The sequence below is a fragment of the Crotalus tigris genome, unplaced genomic scaffold (assembly GCF_016545835.1).
Source record: "Crotalus tigris isolate CLP2741 ecotype Arizona unplaced genomic scaffold, ASM1654583v1 scf7180000024382.2542628, whole genome shotgun sequence".
In the NCBI taxonomy this organism is placed as follows: Eukaryota; Metazoa; Chordata; class Lepidosauria; order Squamata; family Viperidae; genus Crotalus; species Crotalus tigris.
This window is the reverse complement of record NW_024100552.1, coordinates 1,074,411-1,094,171: the sequence shown is the minus strand read 5'-3', so window position 1 is coordinate 1,094,171 and position 19,761 is coordinate 1,074,411. Positions and strand designations below refer to the sequence as shown.

General features: G+C 35.1%; 1 protein-coding gene across 4 annotated transcripts in view; it reads right to left on the bottom strand.

Annotated features, from left to right (window-relative positions):
- Positions 1–19,761, bottom strand: part of LAMA3 (laminin subunit alpha 3) — a 123,486-nt gene that overhangs the window by 15,983 nt on the left and 87,742 nt on the right. For 2 of the 4 annotated variants that reach the window (XM_039328618.1, XM_039328619.1), the window contains exons 47-61: positions 19,318–19,514; positions 17,471–17,587; positions 16,988–17,142; positions 16,058–16,199; positions 14,642–14,741; positions 13,799–13,915; positions 13,374–13,553; positions 12,179–12,321; positions 11,750–11,929; positions 8,967–9,115; positions 8,725–8,887; positions 8,010–8,171; positions 5,649–5,782; positions 3,322–3,466; positions 1,267–1,383 (exon numbers count right to left, since the gene is read on the bottom strand). In XM_039328618.1, coding sequence (XP_039184552.1) covers positions 1,267–1,383; positions 3,322–3,466; positions 5,649–5,782; positions 8,010–8,171; positions 8,725–8,887; positions 8,967–9,115; positions 11,750–11,929; positions 12,179–12,321; positions 13,374–13,553; positions 13,799–13,915; positions 14,642–14,741; positions 16,058–16,199; positions 16,988–17,142; positions 17,471–17,587; positions 19,318–19,514 — 2,201 coding nt within the window. The remainder of the gene's footprint in view (positions 1–1,266; positions 1,384–3,321; positions 3,467–5,648; positions 5,783–8,009; positions 8,172–8,724; positions 8,888–8,966; positions 9,116–11,749; positions 11,930–12,178; positions 12,322–13,373; positions 13,554–13,798; positions 13,916–14,641; positions 14,742–16,057; positions 16,200–16,987; positions 17,143–17,470; positions 17,588–19,317; positions 19,515–19,761) is intronic. The other 2 variants (XM_039328620.1, XM_039328621.1) reach the window with 1 other exon arrangement.

Genomic DNA, 19,761 nt, shown 5'->3' with positions numbered 1-19,761 from the left:
TGAACAACATGGGAGCTTCTGCATTATACCAATCTTTTCTGCTATTACCTTTTATTTTGATACCATCAAGTCCTAATGAGGATTTAACATTCTTTAAACCTCTAAGACAATATAACTGAATGTGGGAAAGATGTAAGATAGTGCAGACCCTTGATTAATATAGCAATAAAAGAATAAATGGATTTTTTGCTAAATAATGACCACAAAATGGAATTTGAAAAGAGATTTACTGATTTCCACAGATTATCTCATAACTGCTACCCCACTCCAGCTTTAAAAATGACTCCTAACCCTCTTTCCCTGACAGGTATTCCTAGGCGTGGGTTTTGAGACTATCCCTCAAAATCCCTTTCTCCGTAGTAATTCTCTCCTCCTGCTAAGAGGGAGTGCTCAGCATTGCTAACTTTGACTGGCAGTTCCACTCCACAATCCTTGCAGAGATAACCAGGCATGAGGCCTGAACATTACAGGCAGGGGATACATAAGCAGCTGGGGTAATATCCGCTGGCAGCAACTTAAATAAGATATCTTTTTTTCTCAGATCTGCATGAAAACATTCCGCTGCCTGAGGCAAACAAAAAGACAACACCCCTTGCCTTTTTATATTAAAAAAGAGCAACTGGGCTTGTAGTTAACAGGGTGATGGTTCAACAACCCGAAAATGCTTTGTTTATTCAGGAGGAATAAGCAAAGGATATTCCTGTTCTCCATCAACTGCTACCTGAGACATTTCTTCATTGCTGGCTGATTTCCTAATCTTTACATAAACACTCTGCTGAATATTAATCATGTTTAGCCTTTCCCAACCTAAATGCAGATTTCAACTCCTGCAATTCTCTAGCCAGCATGGCCATTGCGGAGAAGCCTAGGTGTTGGAACCCTCCCATCTTCTGCATACCCAGAAGATAGTAAAGTTGGGCAAGACTGTCTTAGAACCTTCTGACATCAACATTCTGATAATATGGAAGCTCCCAAACATGTTAATCCAACCTCCTCCTGAGAACCTTTTGTCTGGAGGGGCAAAGCCAGAGTATGACAAATTTGGTGGTGGGACTGACACACAGTCTTAATCTCCTACATAATGTCCCCTTATGCTGACATATATATTTGGGAGCAATCTCACATATTTGTTTTAAGAATAAATTTTAAAAATTTCTATATGTGTAGCTAAGGTTAATAAAATAGCTAGCACATTGCAAAGGGTCGTGTGTGAGCATTTTCATAATGATAACAAGCCTGAGATTCGTTTTGTGCAGAGAAACTTACCAGTTTTTCTGTTACACTGCTCATAGTTCCATTTGTTATTTCTCTTGGAGGTTGTGAATCAACTTTGTATGTGAATATTGGGCGGTCATTTTCGATTCGCAAACTAATAAACTTGTCCTATAATCCAGAAATAATGTTTTATGCAAAATAATACAGAAATAGGCATTAACTGAAACAGGCATATTTTCTTTTATTCTAAATATCATAATATTTAAATCTTTTCCTAATAGTCTGATTGTTTCAGGTTTCATTTTTTAAAGAAAAAATGCATTGTTCCTTTTTAGGTGGAGAAAGAGGGCTATCCTTTCCCACAGATTTACAACTTGAAACATTTTTGAGCAACAACTGGAGAGTATTGTTGGGAATGACTGATTGAAGCCAATGAAGACCAACATTTTCACATCCAACTATAAATCCAGCTACAAATCCAACATCCAACTATTTTTCATTTTTATTCTATGAGAAAGCCATAATGCATCTTTCTGCTTTGTCATTCGGGCTGCTTGTTTCTATCACCAGACAACTAGAAAATCAGAAACCTGAAATAGGAATTTTATATATGCTCATGAATACAGGCAACAATAGCCCTACATTTGCTTGAGCACAGGCCAAGACTAGCAAAATATATGAATTAAAAGGGCAGAGGTTCTAACAGGTGAATATTGCATTTTGCTTACTGCCATTCAAGCCCAGCTACCATCCCTATATCTTTCATTTTCTTCAAGTGAGGCAGTAGCTCATGAAGCATCAGGGATTGGATCTGAGTGCTCAGTCTGATCTTTATAGCTACATTCAGAGACTACAATGATCATTTTTCTGTTTATTTAGCCCCCCCCCAAAAGACTCAGCATAAAGTTGTGAGAAAGTTAAGGTTATGTTCCAAAAACTTCAAAGCATCATAAGGGCCTAGGAAGTATTACTAAGCTGATCTGCTTGACACAATATTAAGGTCTGAAAAATGAGGTTCAGAAAATATTATGAAACCTAAGCCGCACATCTGTAACCTAAAGGAAAACATAAATTCTGCACTCCACAGTTTATGGCTAAATAACTCTCCAGGTGATATTTGAATATTCCTAGCTTACTGAGAAAAACAATGAAAACAATTTATTGCAGTTAACAGATATTAGCAAATTACAGCTGAGAAAGTAAATTCTCAACATGTCCAGAATAACATTTCAATATCTGTATACCTATATTTAAAATATTTTAAAAACTATTCCCTATCTTTTGGGATTATGCTAGTTAATACATAAACTGTTTATGAGATGCCTTTATTATTGTTTAAATAAAATATTACTGAAGAGACCCTCGGGATGGGTACAAAATGCAAACCGATAGTTCAGTTTTCCCACTCAGCTGGCCCCAACTCAGAAGGCAACATCACCCACCAACAAACTCCATATAGTGGAATGAATGAGGAATCTGGATAAGATGAGATCACTCCTTCGCTGGACATTTTTGTAAGTTTTCATTAAAAATATTTAAGCAGCTATTCTTGTTTCTTTAAGTCTTAAACTATGAACAAAATAATTGGGTATTTTAAAACTTCCTCCAGATGCATTTAAGTTAAGGTAACATCATTCCTTAATAAGAGAAAAAAAGATTTAAATGAATTAAGAATAATCTTCTTTCTTTGATGAAACTTAGGTCTTGGGTTGAAGAGTATAATGTACTACATAAATACGTATACACACATACTATACAAATACATTGTGTACATACATACTTATAAAATAGATCTCTGCGATGCACTTCCACCAAGTCTATTTTTTTTATATCACAAAACTATCAAAACTGTTTATGAATAATTTTTCCAACAGTACAATACAGTATATGTTGGAATCTGAAATGACTGGTTATTTGAATATGTGTTTCAAATTATTTTCAATTATAAGTTAATAGATACAAATTTGGGGTTAGTATTGACGTATTTACATTGCTTCAGAAATATTTATTTGTATGGATCTTCCTTTCCCTGTGCCTAATTTCATTCTTTTTTCTTCTCTGCCACCTTCCAGTTTGCCTGGAAACGTTTACATGAATATTAATTACCTGATTTGCTGCAAAGAAAACCAACCCGACATCTGAAGCAGTTTGAATGGTTTGTTCATATCTTATGACTCCTATGCCTGGAGAAGCCTTTATTTGTGCATAACCTATGCCTTCAAAGTAAAATTCAGCAGATTGTTCTCTGTATCTGAAATAAAGAAATCTGCGGATGAAAATACTACCATCCTACCAAGCATATTTGATATATCAAGAAATGTTTTAAACAAAGAAAACAGTCAAACTAAGTGAAAATTGTGTTTCCCTTCACAAGGAAGTAAACTATATGTTAAAGATACAATCATTCCGTCAGTTTGTTTTTTTATTCTTTTTAACAGTCCAATTGCACATTTATGAAGTTTAAATAATAGCTTACACTTGGTTTTTTGAATTATAAAATAAAGCTGTGTCTGATAAGAAATTGAAAGTTAACCAAACTTCCTTTATCTTTCTTCAGCCTATAGATGAACAAATTTCCTTGAATTTCAAAACTCACTTCACAAGTTGCACTAAGCTATTTTTGTTTCAAACGTATTTATTGAATAAGTCACAATTCAAACATCATGCTAAGCACCAGTCCTCATTTCAAAATCATGATCAGTGGGTTCTCATAAAGAGCATGTTAAGAACCTCAGACATGATTCAAAGAGCTAGCATGGGACAATGGCTCAAAGACTGAACTAGGATAGGAGAACTCAGGTTCTCCACTTCCAGCCACTAAAGTTCTCTGGGTGACTTGGGACCACTTACAGTGTTTCAGTACCCAAGGGCAATTGGGAGGGGAAGGGAACTGAAGGAAAAAGTGCTATATAATCCTGAAGAAAGGTGGAGTATATATCAAATAAATAAAATACACTTGTAATTCAACTTTGATTTGAAGTGCGTGTATCACATTGCTTCAATAAGAAGCTTATAGCACCTGCACAAGAGTTAATCTAAAGTCTAAATCTATTTGAAGGGATCCACATAACCCGCCACTTTAAATCGATTCAGCAATTCAGTTTCAAGTTTTGATCCAATTGCTTATGCAAAGTCCTACCTAACACATTGTAATGGCATGTATGAATGATCTTGGAGAGACAGGGAGAAGAGCTGCAGACTAGACAAGTGTTAAATAAGAGGCAGCTCAGCCAGTAGAAGGAATGTAGATATGGCAAACATCTCAAAAGCGACCCTCCTTAGTTTGTTGGATTGTAAAGGTGAGGGGGGGGAGAGATGTATTTTCAGACTTGCAAGATTTTCTTAATGTAACCTTATAATAAAGATAGAACTAGTATTTCTGGGTGTGCTTCTCATCTGACTACCTTGCAAAGGATGATACATGTGAAGTCAAAAGCAAACAAACCATTGCTTAATGCAATGTGAAAGCTCAACCACAGAATAAGGGAAGTATCAGAGAATGCACATAATATTTTAACTGAAGCTCAGTGGGAATTGAAATATAAATTCTATGCTATACATGTGAAGGAGAACTTTGGCACACAGAAAAAAAGTGGAGAATAAGCTTAACTGTTGTTAGTCTGATTCCTTCTGCTCTCACTGACTGCATTCTTCAAGTGGTAATAAAATGCCTAGCCAATGCCAGCCTACATCACGCACTGGTCTCCTCAAAAATGAACCTAACCCAGGGGCATCCATAGGATCTACCTCTGTCATAAAAAAAAGACAAGAGCAGTTCTGTGCCATGAACTTCATCCCTTTAATACATGCACATATTGTCACGATACATGTAGAAAAAAAAATTAAGGCTTGCATCACATTGGCACCATACAGATTTTATCAATTTTCCATATGACTCTACATTAATGCCACTGACTCCATCTCCAAGATATCATCACTGGAGTCAGTACACTCTGAACGATATTTTGAAACTACCATTTCAGGGTGCGTCAGTCAAGGACTCCAGAGGGTACTTAAGTTACCCAAGCTCAAAGCTAAAAGGAGCCCTTCAATATTAATTCTGATCACTTGTCAGAAAATATTTCTTTGCCCTTGGGGGGAGGTGGTTACATAGTTTCACCATGTAGATCCTCAAAAATCATAATAACAAAGTTTCAGCCACCTATATTTGATCTTACAGATAACTAATAATACCTCACTAAATGGAGAGGAATACTTTATTGTAGATCAGATCCCAATAGATGGAAGGACAAGGGGTAGCATGGCTATGTACGTGACCAACTTAAAATCTGAATATGATTTTAAAAGATACATAGAGATTTTTGAAGGCTGATAAAAACTATCCATATCTGAATAGGAGAAACAGAATGTCATAGATTGTGCTTGATAACATTCCATAATAATTAAAGCACATCTAGTTTTAAAAAAATTACCTCCTGCATGGTTGCACCGCAGTAGTGTTAAGATTAAAAGTCCTCTTGAAATTGTATAAGCTGAAAACTCTGTCATTTAAGCTGTTTAATTCAATGCAGCCTTTGTAATGTTGATAGTCCAGTGTACTAGGAGGCTGTAAAAATAAGAACACTCTTCAAGAAAAAAATAGCAGCATATTTCTATAATGCTCAATACTATATAAACATAGAAATTGCAATTGTCATGACATTCTGTAGCCCCCAATGCATTTTCATTATTGCATTGCACATACCCAATCATTTATAACTATATTCAAAATTCCATATCCTTAAAATTCTAATTCTTAATTAAAAGAATTTAAAAAGAAAAGTTTTGGCTTTTAAGATTGCAAAAATAATTTTGAATATTTGGGATTGACTGATTCACTGAATATTCAGCCTAATAACTAAAAATCTCACTTCCACACAACATTCCTCAATTCCTCCAACTTATTTGGAAGTCAACCATGCAGTTATACTCATTCTTCAGAATAAAGAAAGCAGGCAGAGAAAATCATGAGACAATTGGTGTTTACTCTTCAGCTGATCAATAGGTATGCAAAATCAATTATCCCCTCAGTGTCCCATCTAAAACTACTGCAACAAAACCCTGTTACTCTGTAATGCAAAAAGAAAAGAAAATAGATTGAGAGCAGTTCTTCTATCTAGTACATATTTCTCATTAGCTGCAAAATAAATAAAAAAATCACACACTGACACATTTCTCACAGGAATAAAGATCTGGCTCTTAAGTTGTCATCCTTACAGTATAGGAAAACTGTGAAAGTAGTGTGGTATCAAGTCAAGTTTGCAATCAAATACTTCTCACAAAGCCTTTAGCCATAGTTGCAAGCTAGAGTGATAAATGAAGTGGAAGAAATGGGATAATAAATCCTAAAGGATGCTAACAAACATACATCTGGAATAGGAGGCTGAAGTTGCCTTCAGGGGCAGGAGAGGGGAAGGAAGAGGTGTTCTAGAATAAGCACAATCCCCCCACCCTGACTTCATATTATAAATAAAATAAATACAGTTAATAGCATGCCCTCATTCACAAATGAAGTTGGAATGGAAATTTTGAGCTCAATAATCTGTAATCAGAGCATTGCATTCCTGTTAATACCATGCTGAAGAAAGAAAGAAAACAGACAGTACTCCAGCTAATGGTATATGATATTTTAAGTCTTTTTTTACATGGGATGACAATTTTTGATTATATCAAACAGCAAACAGGAGTTTTTTGGAATGTAATTGAGATTCTAACTAGCCTACTGATTGTAAGAGATGTATATAAGGCTTATAAAGTGGGTTATTGTCTCTGTAATAAAGAACAATAGAATTCTTGGTTGCAAATTTATGGAAAATATAGTTAAAGAATGTTTACTGAAATATGCAAACAATCCCACAGTTTACATTCATCCAAGTAGCAAATGGATAATTTTTAGATTGTTCAGATTAAATTTTCTTTGAAAAGATTGAAGTTGAATATTGGGAAAGTAATGAAAAAGATGGCAATGTGCTAAATAAGCACATTATTTAAAACAAGAGAAACACAAGATGTAATCACTGAAACAATGGGCAAAGAATCACAGATATATTAATTTACAATTTTTCAATTGTATTTTAATACAAGTAATTTTATGATCTTGATGATATGACAGATTAACAGCAAATGAGTAATATTTTGAGTGAATTTGATATTCAACTGTTACTACAGGATTGTGCAGGGATTTTGAAAGCAGCTTTGAAACTTAAGAGATATTTGAGACAGTTCAGCTGGTGAAAAGTAGAAAGCCTCCAGCCTAGATGGTTTTTCTATTAAATGGTATAAATATTTTATAGATATTTGGGGCTTGATATTCTAAGAGATTTATATTAAATAGTTTACATACTATTAATTGCCTTTATCTTTTATGAGGCTTATATAAACTGAATTTAAAATCAGATAAAGATTCTAAATTGTATGGAAAGGTATAAACCCATATCATTAATTAAGGTAGACATTATTAACTGTTTTGTTGGCTAGATCATTGCAGTGAGTGTTAACATACATAATTTATCCATCTCAGTCCAGATTTATTAAAACTAGACAGCAGAGAATTTACATTTATTAATAGATATTTTGGACATAGCTCAAGATGTATTAGATTCTGCTGCATTAAAATCTTTAGAAGCTGAAAACCTTTTGAAATGGTTCAGATTAATTTTCTAAAGCAAGTTACTTGTGGATATGGATTTCTACCTTCTTTAATTATACAGATTGCAATTATATTTGAGAGCCAGTTTGGTGTAATGGTTAAAGGTATTAGGCTAGAAACAGAAGACCAGGAGTTATAATCCTACCTTAGGCATGAAGCCAGCTAGAAGCCTCTCTCTAACATCCTGGAAGAAGGCAAATGCCATGCCACTTCCAAAAATGTGGCCAAGAAAACTCTGTGAATTGTCCATGTTCAATTTTACTCTAAAAATAGATGGCCTTACTTTACTTGAAAGTATATGCAGAATCTGAAATAGTAACTTTAAATCAATTATTTTATAATTATTATTTTAAGGAATTTCAATGGCTTCACACACTTTTTTTTTTTGCCTAATATACCACAGGAGTAATATAATTTAACTGAAGCCTGTCTTAAGCAGATGCTTCAGAGGCTTCAAAGAAACTGAAGTATTCTCGTTTTTGATGAAATCTGCTTCTGAAATCAAATTGATTTTATATTTATATTAAAAAAATAAAAATGCAATAGGTTTGACAAATCTATACATTCTTTTAACCTTTTTCTATAACTCCAAAAATCAAACAGATCATGGAAGCTGACTAATTTGTTCCATTTTCAAAAGTTTGCTTCTTTGTTTCAAAGCTCAATAATGCTTGACACAAAATTTGATCAAAAATAAACAACATAATAACCTCTCAAGGTATATCATGCAGTGGAGATATTCTTTCCAAGTACTTTTTTGTAAGAACAATATGATAAAATTATGAGAAGAGTCATTTATTGGATTACAAAAAATAATGATCTATTTTTTTTAATATTTGCATAAGACATAAAGCTGTTACCGTAAATTCTGGTGGATATCCTCCCACATAGAAGACTACTTTGTCAGGATCCAAGTTAAGAAGAGTGTTACTATTCCTACTGGGAATTTGAAAAGGTTCATATTTGATTGACAAATCTGAGGGTGCAGCATGCTTGTATTCTAATTCTGCATACTGGTAAATTCTAGAGAAGAAGAAAAATGCATAAAACTTCCAATATGAGTGCAAAATGATTGGAAAGGATCTATTTTAAGAGTCCATACCTCTTAAATGTGATTTGATCCAAAGCTATGTCCCTGGTGTTTTTCTCATACATTTTTTCCGTCACTCGTATTTCATATTCAGAGCCTCCTAGACTATAGGCGCAAATAAGATGACCACCACGAATAGCCATACCAATATAGTTGGAACGCTGAACACGAAAGCTTAAGTTAATTCTTTAGACAACATATTATATAATCCTTTTTTAAAAAAATCAGCAAATATAACACCTGCAAAGGAGGAGTATGCAAGCAAGATCATCAGGTCGGGTACTTGTTTTCAATTTTGTCTCAGTCTGTTGAGATTAAAAAAAAATAAATAAACTCCCACATAAGCTTGTGTTCACCTTGGGACAAAAGCTGCCTTAGAGATAAATCTAAATTCAGTATAGGTATTCAATTCAATTGGATGGTTAAAATTCTCCACAGAACCCATGGTATTTACAATCCTCTAATTATCTGATAGATAATGCTTTCTCCCGCCCAGAACAAACCTCCAGAGATCCACTGCCGCTCCTCCCAATCTCCATCCTGGGTGTTGGAGGCCAGGAGGAGGCGTCCCCCACCCAGAACAAATCTCCAGAGATCCACTGCTGCCTCTCCCAACCTGTTCTGGGTGTGGGAGGCCTCCCCACTCAGAATGGACCTCCGGAGACCCACTGCCATTGCTCCTGACTTCCGTTCTGGGTGTGAGAGGCCCGGAGGCCTCCCATGCCCAGAATGGAGGTTGGGAGCCGCGGCAACAGATCTTCAGAGGTCTGTTCTGGGCAGGGGAAGCCCAGAGGCTTCCCCTGCCCAGAATGGAAGTTGGGAGCAGTGGCAGTGGGTCTCCGGTTTGTTCTGGGCGAGGGAGACCTCCTGCAGGCCTCCAATGCCCAGAACAGAGGTCATAATGGCGGCTGCATGGCTCCAGAGGTCTCTTCTTGGCAGCAGAGGCTCTTTGCAAAGATGGCAAATGGCTTTGCAAATGGATGGAAGGCTTTGATGTTTTAGCACTTACCTCCATTTGCAAAGCTTTTTTGCTGCAGATCTCGTCTAGGCCTCCGTTTGCAGAGAACAGAGTCCTAAAGTACTGTGAGGTCATGCAAGATCAGTAGGATGAGATCTCGTGTGATCTTGCAGTACTTTACATCTCCATTCTCTGTGAACACACGGAAGGCCTGAAACAGCAAAACAGCCAAGAAGTGAAGGCTCTCTAGGGAGACCCAGGGCGGGGGGAGGGTCATTTGTAAGGGTGAATGACTGCTGTGGTGCAGCAACATTCATAATTTCGGGACTTTTTCGTAAACACTAGGTGGTGCTTATTGAGTAATTTTGAACATTCACTAAGGGAACATTCCTAACTCGGGGATTACCTGTATATACACAAATGCACACGTAGTAAACCCTGATTAACAGATTAAGAGATGAAGTGGTGCCTATTTCAGCCAATGTCCTTTAATAGGTGAATCAGACTTATATATGTGTCTAAAAGTTTCATACATGGTTCACAGCATATGGAAAACACACAATGTCCAAAGCTTCGCATGAAACAACAGGATTATAACATTATATTCAAAGAACCAATTAGAAGAATTAAAATAGGATGGGTAATTAAATAATTCATGATAGTACACATTTGCTGTTTTTAGAAAGTAATTATGTGCCTGCTTTGACATAATGACAGGAGCTTGGCTCTATTTTTAGCTATAATTCTGTTTATTTTCTGCATTAACGATATATTTGGAAGATAATTTTGAACGTTTATTCATATGATAAACCCCAAATTGAAAATAACAAGTAAATAATTTATTGGGGTGGAGGAAGTCACAGAAAGTATGGTTATTAATATTTTAGACCAGCTTATTGTTTAGTGCCTAAAACTGGTGAGACATGATCACTGACACACAGGCCAAGAAAACCCTTACGTAAACATGGAACTGATGTCTCAAGGTCCAGAATAAAGTAAATATTTTGATTCAAAACAGTAGAAGTCTTAGGATTTGCCTAATAAACATAGAGGTTACTTTCTGCATTCTGTAGTAGACTGACATTTTGTTTACATATGATTTCTTTCATGACAGAGTGACTCTTTTTTAAAATTTTGGAACACTGTTACATTGTTTTCAGTTTATGAATTTTTTATTGATCTAATCAATATTGCTTGCTATTATTGCATGTGATCTTCAAGGATGTATTTAAAAATTAAGCTTTATGATTCTCCATACATAGTACAATATTATTTATTGTTATTTTCCCTCTGTTCCTGATTTTTTTCTTTTTCTTGTTTTGTTTGCTGATTTTTTTTCCTTATCATTTTTGGCATATTAAGGTTATACAATTTTAAAAATGCTATCTCAAATTAAACAGCAGTGAAGAAGGTGCCTAGTGCCATATTCAAAGATACAAACACATTGTGCTTCCAGCTCATATACAGCGTAGCAATCCACAACAGGGTCCTTTTTGGGGGGAGAATGAAGAGCTTTTAGAGATAAGAGAATCCAATAATTTAAAGGTTCTGGATTGAGACCATGTTATAGCCATGACTTTCCCCAAGATGAGGAGATGGCCTCTGCAACAAGCAGAATGCCTCTCTTCACCTCAATTTATTTAATTATGGTCAATGACCAGCAGGGTTAAAAAAAAAAAACAATCCTCAGAAGCAATATTAAAGGCAAAATTAAAAAATAAAAGTTTTAGGCTTAAACTCAAAATTGCAGAAAAAAATGAATAAATTATAATAAAATAAAATATATTTTGGCTATAGATTTATGATAATGGCTCAATAAGAAATAATCAATGCTTACATCTTTGTTACCCAGATACATGACAAACATATCAGATGTCTGCGGTTGTGACATGTCTTCCTTTTTATTAGGCCTTTGTAGAAGGAAAGAAAGGAACGTGTAGCCCTTCAGATCATCCAGGATATCAGGAAGTCGAACCTCAACTCCCGATTTGCCATTGAATTTCATAGGGATGGCCACCTAAAATAAGGTTTTTTAAGTAATTACAAACTTAGGAAGCAAAACAAAACTTCAATTTACACAGAATTCAGTATTTACAGTATATCATTCTTAAACAATTCAACCAACTTGGACTTACACAGTTTTGTGAATATTACTCCTGTCCCCATTGGCCTGACCCATGTAGGCATCCTAAGATACCTAGGAATATTTAGGTAAGTATGTGAGAATAATTTTTAAAAAGAAAACAAGACATTTTTTGCCACACACCTTATTTGCAGCATCCCTGGCTTGCTGTATGAGCTCCCTGATGCGATTTATATTCTCAGTTATATTGCTTGTTGATATGACTTGCTGGTTGATATTTGTAATCTTGTTAAACAGATCTGGGAGCATGCTTGTTAAGTTATTTACTGTTGAAAGCATTTTAAAATGAGGGAGAAATATAGGATATTACATATTAAATAGTGTTTGCCAGTCTACATATTTATTAAAATTATGGCTAACATAACTATAAACTTAATTTTTAGTTATTAAAAATACACTAGTTTAATTACTTGTCAAGTATTAAACCCAAGTGGGCACAGAAAGGAAAATGATAATTGACTAGCTTCCTATGCCCTATTTTGTTTTCAAGAACACAAACTAGAAGGAATAGCTACACTGTTAAGATTAAACGTATGAGAAGCCTTTTCCAGTCTTTCACATCCTCCAAATTTCTTGAACTACAAACATTATTCACCCATACCCTACATTCAAGTTGAGGAATTTGAGACTCATCTAAACACCCACTGGGAAACAGAATTATTATTTTGGAGGAAACATGACTAGTATTGTATTATAAGTCCAATAATCACTACAGCTCTCTAACAGCGTTATACAACAGAAAGTGGAACTTTTTCCTATATACAAAATGAGGCTGATGCAGGAAGTGACAGAGTTGCTTCACCATATAAACTTTCTTCAATTTAACACATTAAACCTACCTGTGATCTGTTAAACCTAAACCTACCACAAGAAGTTAAACCTACCCATGACTTGATTCCTAAAATCATGACAAGCTGTATTCCCAGCTGTTTCAATCCAATGACTATGACATTAAAATGGAGGAAGGGGATTCAAATATTTTTACTCCTGCTTAGATTTTATCAAACTCTTATTCTCTAAAATTAGATATCCTAGAGCTGCCTTCCATATGTCTATGCTATTTAGGTTTTGACAGGTGTTGCTATGCAACTTCTTCAAAGAGATTATTCTACAGCGAAAATCTAAATTATTTTGAGTTTTGACCATTCCAGAAAATTCTCCACAACGTTTGGTTCCATAACACTCACAGGGTGTGTCTGCTAAGTGATGACTCAATAGGAGTTTTAACAACTGTCCTTTTTCATAAAAAATATCATATGCAAACTTGAACATTAATTTAAAAATAGTTTAAGGAATCCACGTAAAAGAAAAAAGCTACCTGAACGGCTTGCTTCTCTCAAAGCCTTGTTGAAATCAGTAATCTGTACATTTTCATAGGTCTGCTTTATGTTCTCAACTCCAGCTTTAATTGGGTCCAGTTCACTGAGTACATTTGTAGTAATATTGTTGGCATTCTTAATCATGGTATTTGCAGTTGTGATTAAGCTCTCTATATTATCTAGTAGGCAGATAAAGTGGCATATAAATTCAGGGTAACATTTATTTTTAAAATACAATGAAATGTAAAATGCTCTCTACTGAAATACATGAGGCTTAGATTCTGCACTATTGTAAGTAAGTATGTAATTTCTATACAATTCTTTTCTTTTCTTTTTTTATTTAATGCTTTTTTATAAAAAAAATAATGTGTACAATAAATCCAACAAAATGTACATTAGTAAAAACCCACATTCTATTACTTACCTCTCTTTATTCCCTGGAGATTATTTTGGAATGCTCTAAGAACTCCCTGTACTGTAGTTTTTTTGTGTTCGGCTTCCTGAAGTTTGCTCCTCATATCATCAAGTGCTGGACTGAGATCTATAAAATAATCCACTATAAATCATCCTGATAATTATGGATTGTTCTCATTTTAATACTAATAGTAGTTTTACTATTCATGCTCTTATAACTCACTGCTTTCTGATAAGGTTTCTCTGCTTTCCTCTTGTCATTTTTTTGCCCAGGTTGCCAAACCATGAATCCATCACAGTCAAATTCATTTTCACTTTAATCCTACTAGGCAAATTTAACTACATTGAAATATGACTGGTTTGAGCGTTTTAGAAATATCACATGAATTGATTCAGAGCCTTTCCCAGATCATTTACAGTTACTGGTAGTCAATGGAAGGAATCCATCTCAAACAATTCTGGAAGCTGAACTCCATACATCTTAAAGCTGCCAATACTGTAAAAGACTAGTGCAAGTAGAAACCACTAGATTTTGTAGCCTCCCTTCTCACACACGCAGCTTTTACTAGCTTGAGTTTTGTAAGGTCTGTTTCTCTGAAACTCATTCTGTTGAAAAGCCATCTTAAAAGAAAGAAAAGCACTTTCACTACTAACTATTATACTCTTTTTATCAAATGTGGTGACTGTGATCTAGGCTGATGTGAAAACTGCCAATTTCCGAAAAGGAGTCAGTCAGTGGTAAATATAATTTAGCTTCTAACAAGATCAGGCCTGGAACAATAGTAGAGGATGAAAACATAAAGCTTTATATTGTGTTTTGTAATGCTTGCAATATATGGTGTGCTGAAGATACCTTGCAATGTCTTTTGTGTTTCTCGTGCTTTGTTCAACACTTTTCCACTGTTGGTTTTCAGTCTTTCAGCCATTCCAAACAGATCTTTTTCATCCACTATCTGAAAATGAAGCACTGCCAGGTAAAAGGTTTGTACAGCAAAAGAAGTACAAATTCATCATCCAAGCCACCAGTAGCAGAATTGCTGTAATTTTTTTGTGTGAATTCAGAAGACTTGGAACTGGAGGTTGGTGCAAAATGAAGTAAGTGGCACAGAAAGAGGGCTAGGACAGAGCAATATGCTCCAGAAACAGAGCTGTTACAATACAAAAATCTATTTCTTTTGAAGTTTATTTAAGTAGCCAAACTCACTCTCTCTCTCTCTCTCTCTCTCTCTCTCTCTCTCTCTCTCTCTCTCTCTCTCTCTCTCTCTCTCTCTCTCTCCCTCTCCCTCTCCCTCTCCCTCTCCCTCTCTCTCTCACACACACACAGAGTAGCTATTTTGTAACAAAAAAAAATGTGCATCCCTCACAAATCTCCTGGCAATCTAAGATGTTTCTAGTGTTTCCTACCAAAGCTATCATACAGCAATTATTTTTTCTTAAGAATTTGTTTGTAGGAAGAAAAAAAAACATGGCAATTACAAATGTAAGTTAATGTTATCTTTTTCCCCAATAAATTTCATTTGAAGCAGAGTAATTATCTGGAAACTGAGAAGGTACATAGTTGTAAAGCCAAGACAAAAAAACTAATTAAACAGCATTCTGATGAGAACAATTACATATATCTAATATGCTTGGTCTCCAATCATTTCTCCCAAGGGTCACACTGAAAATCACAATTTAGTGCCAACTTTGGGAAATCTCCAGAAATTGCACTCCAGGTTTCTAGAAGTTATGTGAGGTCTTAGGACCTGTCTCAATACGTTACAGACCTACAATGCAATAGATAACATGTTAAGTTTGTTTATTTTTCTACTGGGCAGGAAGAGCACAGTCTGAAAGTAGTTCTACATCCATTACCTTGTCATAATTAGACCAGATCTTGCTTTGAGATTTAGGCTTGCAGTGACTATTCTTTTCTACAGAAGTAAAAGATCAATTAAAATAGTCCATTAACATGGATTCATGTTCTGAGGATCTTCTTATAGTTTGGTTGGTACCCCTCTTAAAGAATTAGCTTTTGCTAAGATTGCTCATTTACTCTTACAGTGTAGCACAATGTTCAGCCTGTTAGCATCTTACATTAAGGCAGTTGGCTCATTGGAGACAACTAAAATCCTGTCTTCAGAATTTATACAGGCAGGCTAGGTTTCTACAGTTGGCCTTCCCAGCCTTCCCAAACAATGCTAACATCTCAGATCTACTTCCTTCATTGAATTTATTTATATTAAAATATAAAGCAATTCTGTATGCTGTGCATTTAGAATACTCTTACTGATAAAGCTGAATCTGCTGCACTTGATGCTTTGTTGGCTGCTTCTTCTGCTGCTCTAATAATATCAGTAATGTTCTCAAAAGTGTTAACAGCTCCCACAGCACAGGTCACTATCTCGTTCTTACTGGCATTCTTCTTGAGTCTGTGTGGCGGGGGGGGGGGAGGAAGCCAAAATATAGTACAGGTGTCAGGAAAATTAAAATATTTTAGTTGATACTTTGGTTTTCATTAATTACTGTCAAAAGAAAGAAAGAAAAGAAAAGAAAAGAAAAGAAAGAAGGAAGAAGGAAGGAAGGAAGGAAGGAAGGAAGGAAAGAAAGAAAGAAAGAAAGAAAGAAAGAAAGAAAGAAAGAAAGAAAGAAAGAAAGAAAAAGGGAGAGATGGATAATCTAGCACTTTGCTATTTTATTGAACACAGCATATTTTGTATGATAGGCTAATTTGAAATACTGTACTGCCATTTAAAGAAGAGACTATCATCAATTTGAAATAAAAACGAATCCATTCAGGAAATAGATTTTTAAAAAATGGAAATGTGTCTAGTTTCATCCCTGATTATTTCTCGGAGGGATGGTTGGGAATGGATGGGATTAACTAGGGGAGGGCATAGTCTAAACCAGTATTTGTTAAACCATGGTTCAAGAACCCCTGGGTCTCCCAAAAGTTCAGGGATTTGCAGAATCAATATTATTAGCCAAATATTCCTTATTTGGGCCCCTCTTCAGGAAACTTAATTGTGCCCCCAGTACTTTAAATGTCATTCATCTCTATAGTACAGTACAGCAACCACCCTCTTCCTCTTAAATCAGTTTCAGTATAACTAGATAGTTTACCTTTCCAACAGAAAGGAACCATAATCCAATGTATAAAACACTTCAAGCAAGGAATAAACCATTCTAAAACAATTTATTTATAAAACTGAAGACATACTCATCCAACTTTCTTGCCAGGTCTTGTAAAGAGTTAGCATACATTTCCGCTTTCACTACCAAAGGTTCCTTACTGGACGATAAGAATTGGTTCTTCAGTTTTTCATCCAGATCTTTCTTTGCTCCATCCAAATTGGCAGCTAGGCTTTCATATTCCTGGAATTAGAAGAGAAATTTATGAATTGTGACTAACAATATGCATTACATATCTATAAGAAATAAGTGGCAAGCTTTTGTTTGCTTTAATTTCTTATATAAACCCAAATGGCTGTGCATTTGAACACAATATGAAGATTGCATACAGCAGATGAGCTAGAGATGCCTTTTTTCATATGTGAGTAGTAACAGCTCCTATATTTTGCAAGCAGTTACTACTATCTACAAGAAAAAGTCATTATGGGTAGTATATTCTTATTTTCATCATAATATGAATGTTATTTTCCTCCTTTCAGCCTTATACAAGCATTAATTCTTTCACATTTACCTCCTTACTCTTCTGGAACAATTCAAATATACTGTTTGTTTGAGACACCGATGTTTTAGCGGAATTCAGAAGATCCCATATAGCACTCTGTTGCCCAGTCATCTCTTCTGTCTGTTTCTGATAGAAAAATAAAAAGTGATTCCCCTTTTTAATGCAAAAATAAGTTCTGTGGCATAGTATAATTACTATTTATATATTAATTTAAATATGATTTTTATATACTGCCACAATCATACGCAGACTCTTGGTAGCTCAAAGTATAAAAAGAAAAACAATAACAATAGAAATTTTATAAAATAAAGTCAACAGACAATCCTAAACTCCAAAAGATTTGATGTCAGCTTTCTGTTAAAACTTTGTTTCAAAAGCTTCTATCAGCACTGAGGCCAAACACATTTCTCATAGGAAGCCATTTCAGACGCTGGGCCAACAATAGAAAAACAACTTCCTGAAAATAGTGAAAGGCTACCAGCTGCTCTCCCAGTAGTTGGGAATGGTTAATATCAATATAATTGGGGTGAAAGTGGCTGGGCTGATTCCAGAAGAGAAATGCAAAGCATTAGAAGGTTTGCAATTCAGCCAATATCTGACTCATAATCTCATTTGGTGATATGGTATAACATTTTTTAAGAAGGTGGAAATGTAGATCTGGTATAAAATGACAGTGGATCATGAGGTGTGAAAGCGAAGGGTTTTTCTTTTGAGCTATTTCCTCAGAAACATCTTCAGCAAATAAATAATCAAATTAAACAGAGGCATTGTTCTGTGAGGTATCGGAATTCTCAGAGTCTGGGAAAGAAGAGAGAGGTTTTCAAAACATGGCAGCTAAATAGAAGACAGATGTTTCAGTCTCGCCACTTAAGCGAGATGTCAATCCATTTTTTAGGGATTCAGTGACAAAGAAGTTCAAACAGTTCATCAACACTCCATCTTCATGTACCCACTAACAAACTAGGACTGGTCCATACTCTTCTAGTTACTAAAATTTTGTAACCTGGCATTAAACCTGATTTATGAGAATATCTGTGAATTTTTCTCCCTTGGTCATATGCTGCTGTTAGGTGCTTAAATTACCAAACATCTGGGTTCATATGGTCCTCAAGGACTTGAATGAGGTCCCTTTTATCCCCTAAAATCAACCCACTTAGTGCATGATTTATTTATGCTTTGTCTTTCTGCACAGAGACATGGATATCAGAGGTGACGTTTCCATCCATTCAGCCCTGTGCCTAATGTGTCCTGCCCTTAAAGGACAACTTTGTGGCTGAATTTAGCTCCTAGATAAGTCCAGTGCCTCACTCATTCTTGCCTATTTTCAAAAGGAAAGACCTCCCACTTGAGGAGATCTATTCTTTGAAAAGAGTCTCTTTGGCAACCAAGAGAAAACGCTATTCTGCAGAAAACCTATCTTATATTCATTGCTGAAGAATTATTTCTTTTACTGAACAGTGATGAATATCTTAGGTATTTGGCAAGGAAACAGAACATGAAATAACAATTTTTACATATCCTGGTATGATTGGGTCAGTCATGGTACTTGCAGGACAAAAAGAATGGGCTGGGGCATGCCAGATGACTAAACATTTGCTTAAATATGTCTTTAAGTAAACTATATTATAGCGTTCTAAAAAAATAAAATAGCAAAAAAAAAAAAAAAAAACCATAGGAGAAATCTAATTCACAGGATCTTTTACAGAATTGTCTTGAAAAAGGTAACAGATCTATTAACACTTGCAATAGTTTTTGCCAAATTTTCTCCAAATTATGGAACTTTCCCTATTTAATGCAACATGCATAAAGACCATAAGCCTAGATAGGTAAGTAGGTAGACAGGTAGATAGATTTACCTTAATCTCTTCCAAGAGGCGTTTATTTTCTCTATTTAAATTTTCAGCTAGCTTGGTTTGTTCCTTTGCCTCTCTCAAAGATTCATGAAGATCATTGAGCTTGGACTCATATTCATTTAGTGAATCTCTCACAATTTTAATGAGCCCTTGGTTGTTTGCTTTACGCTTTTCTAGTTCATTCCTTATTCGATCTAGCACTATGCAAAATGAATAAAGCAAAACAGGAATAAATTAAATATCCTATGAGCATTAGGTCCTTCAAGTCCTTTTATCTCACAGTCTTTCTATAAATTAATTTCTCATCAAGAAATTATTTTTAGTTGAGTAAATCACCTGGCCTAGTAAGTGTAAATATAGATAGGGATTATCCATCCATTCTGTATATTATTATATTTCCAAATTTTCTGTAAAGACTATATGACTGCAAAAGCTCAACTCAAGTCC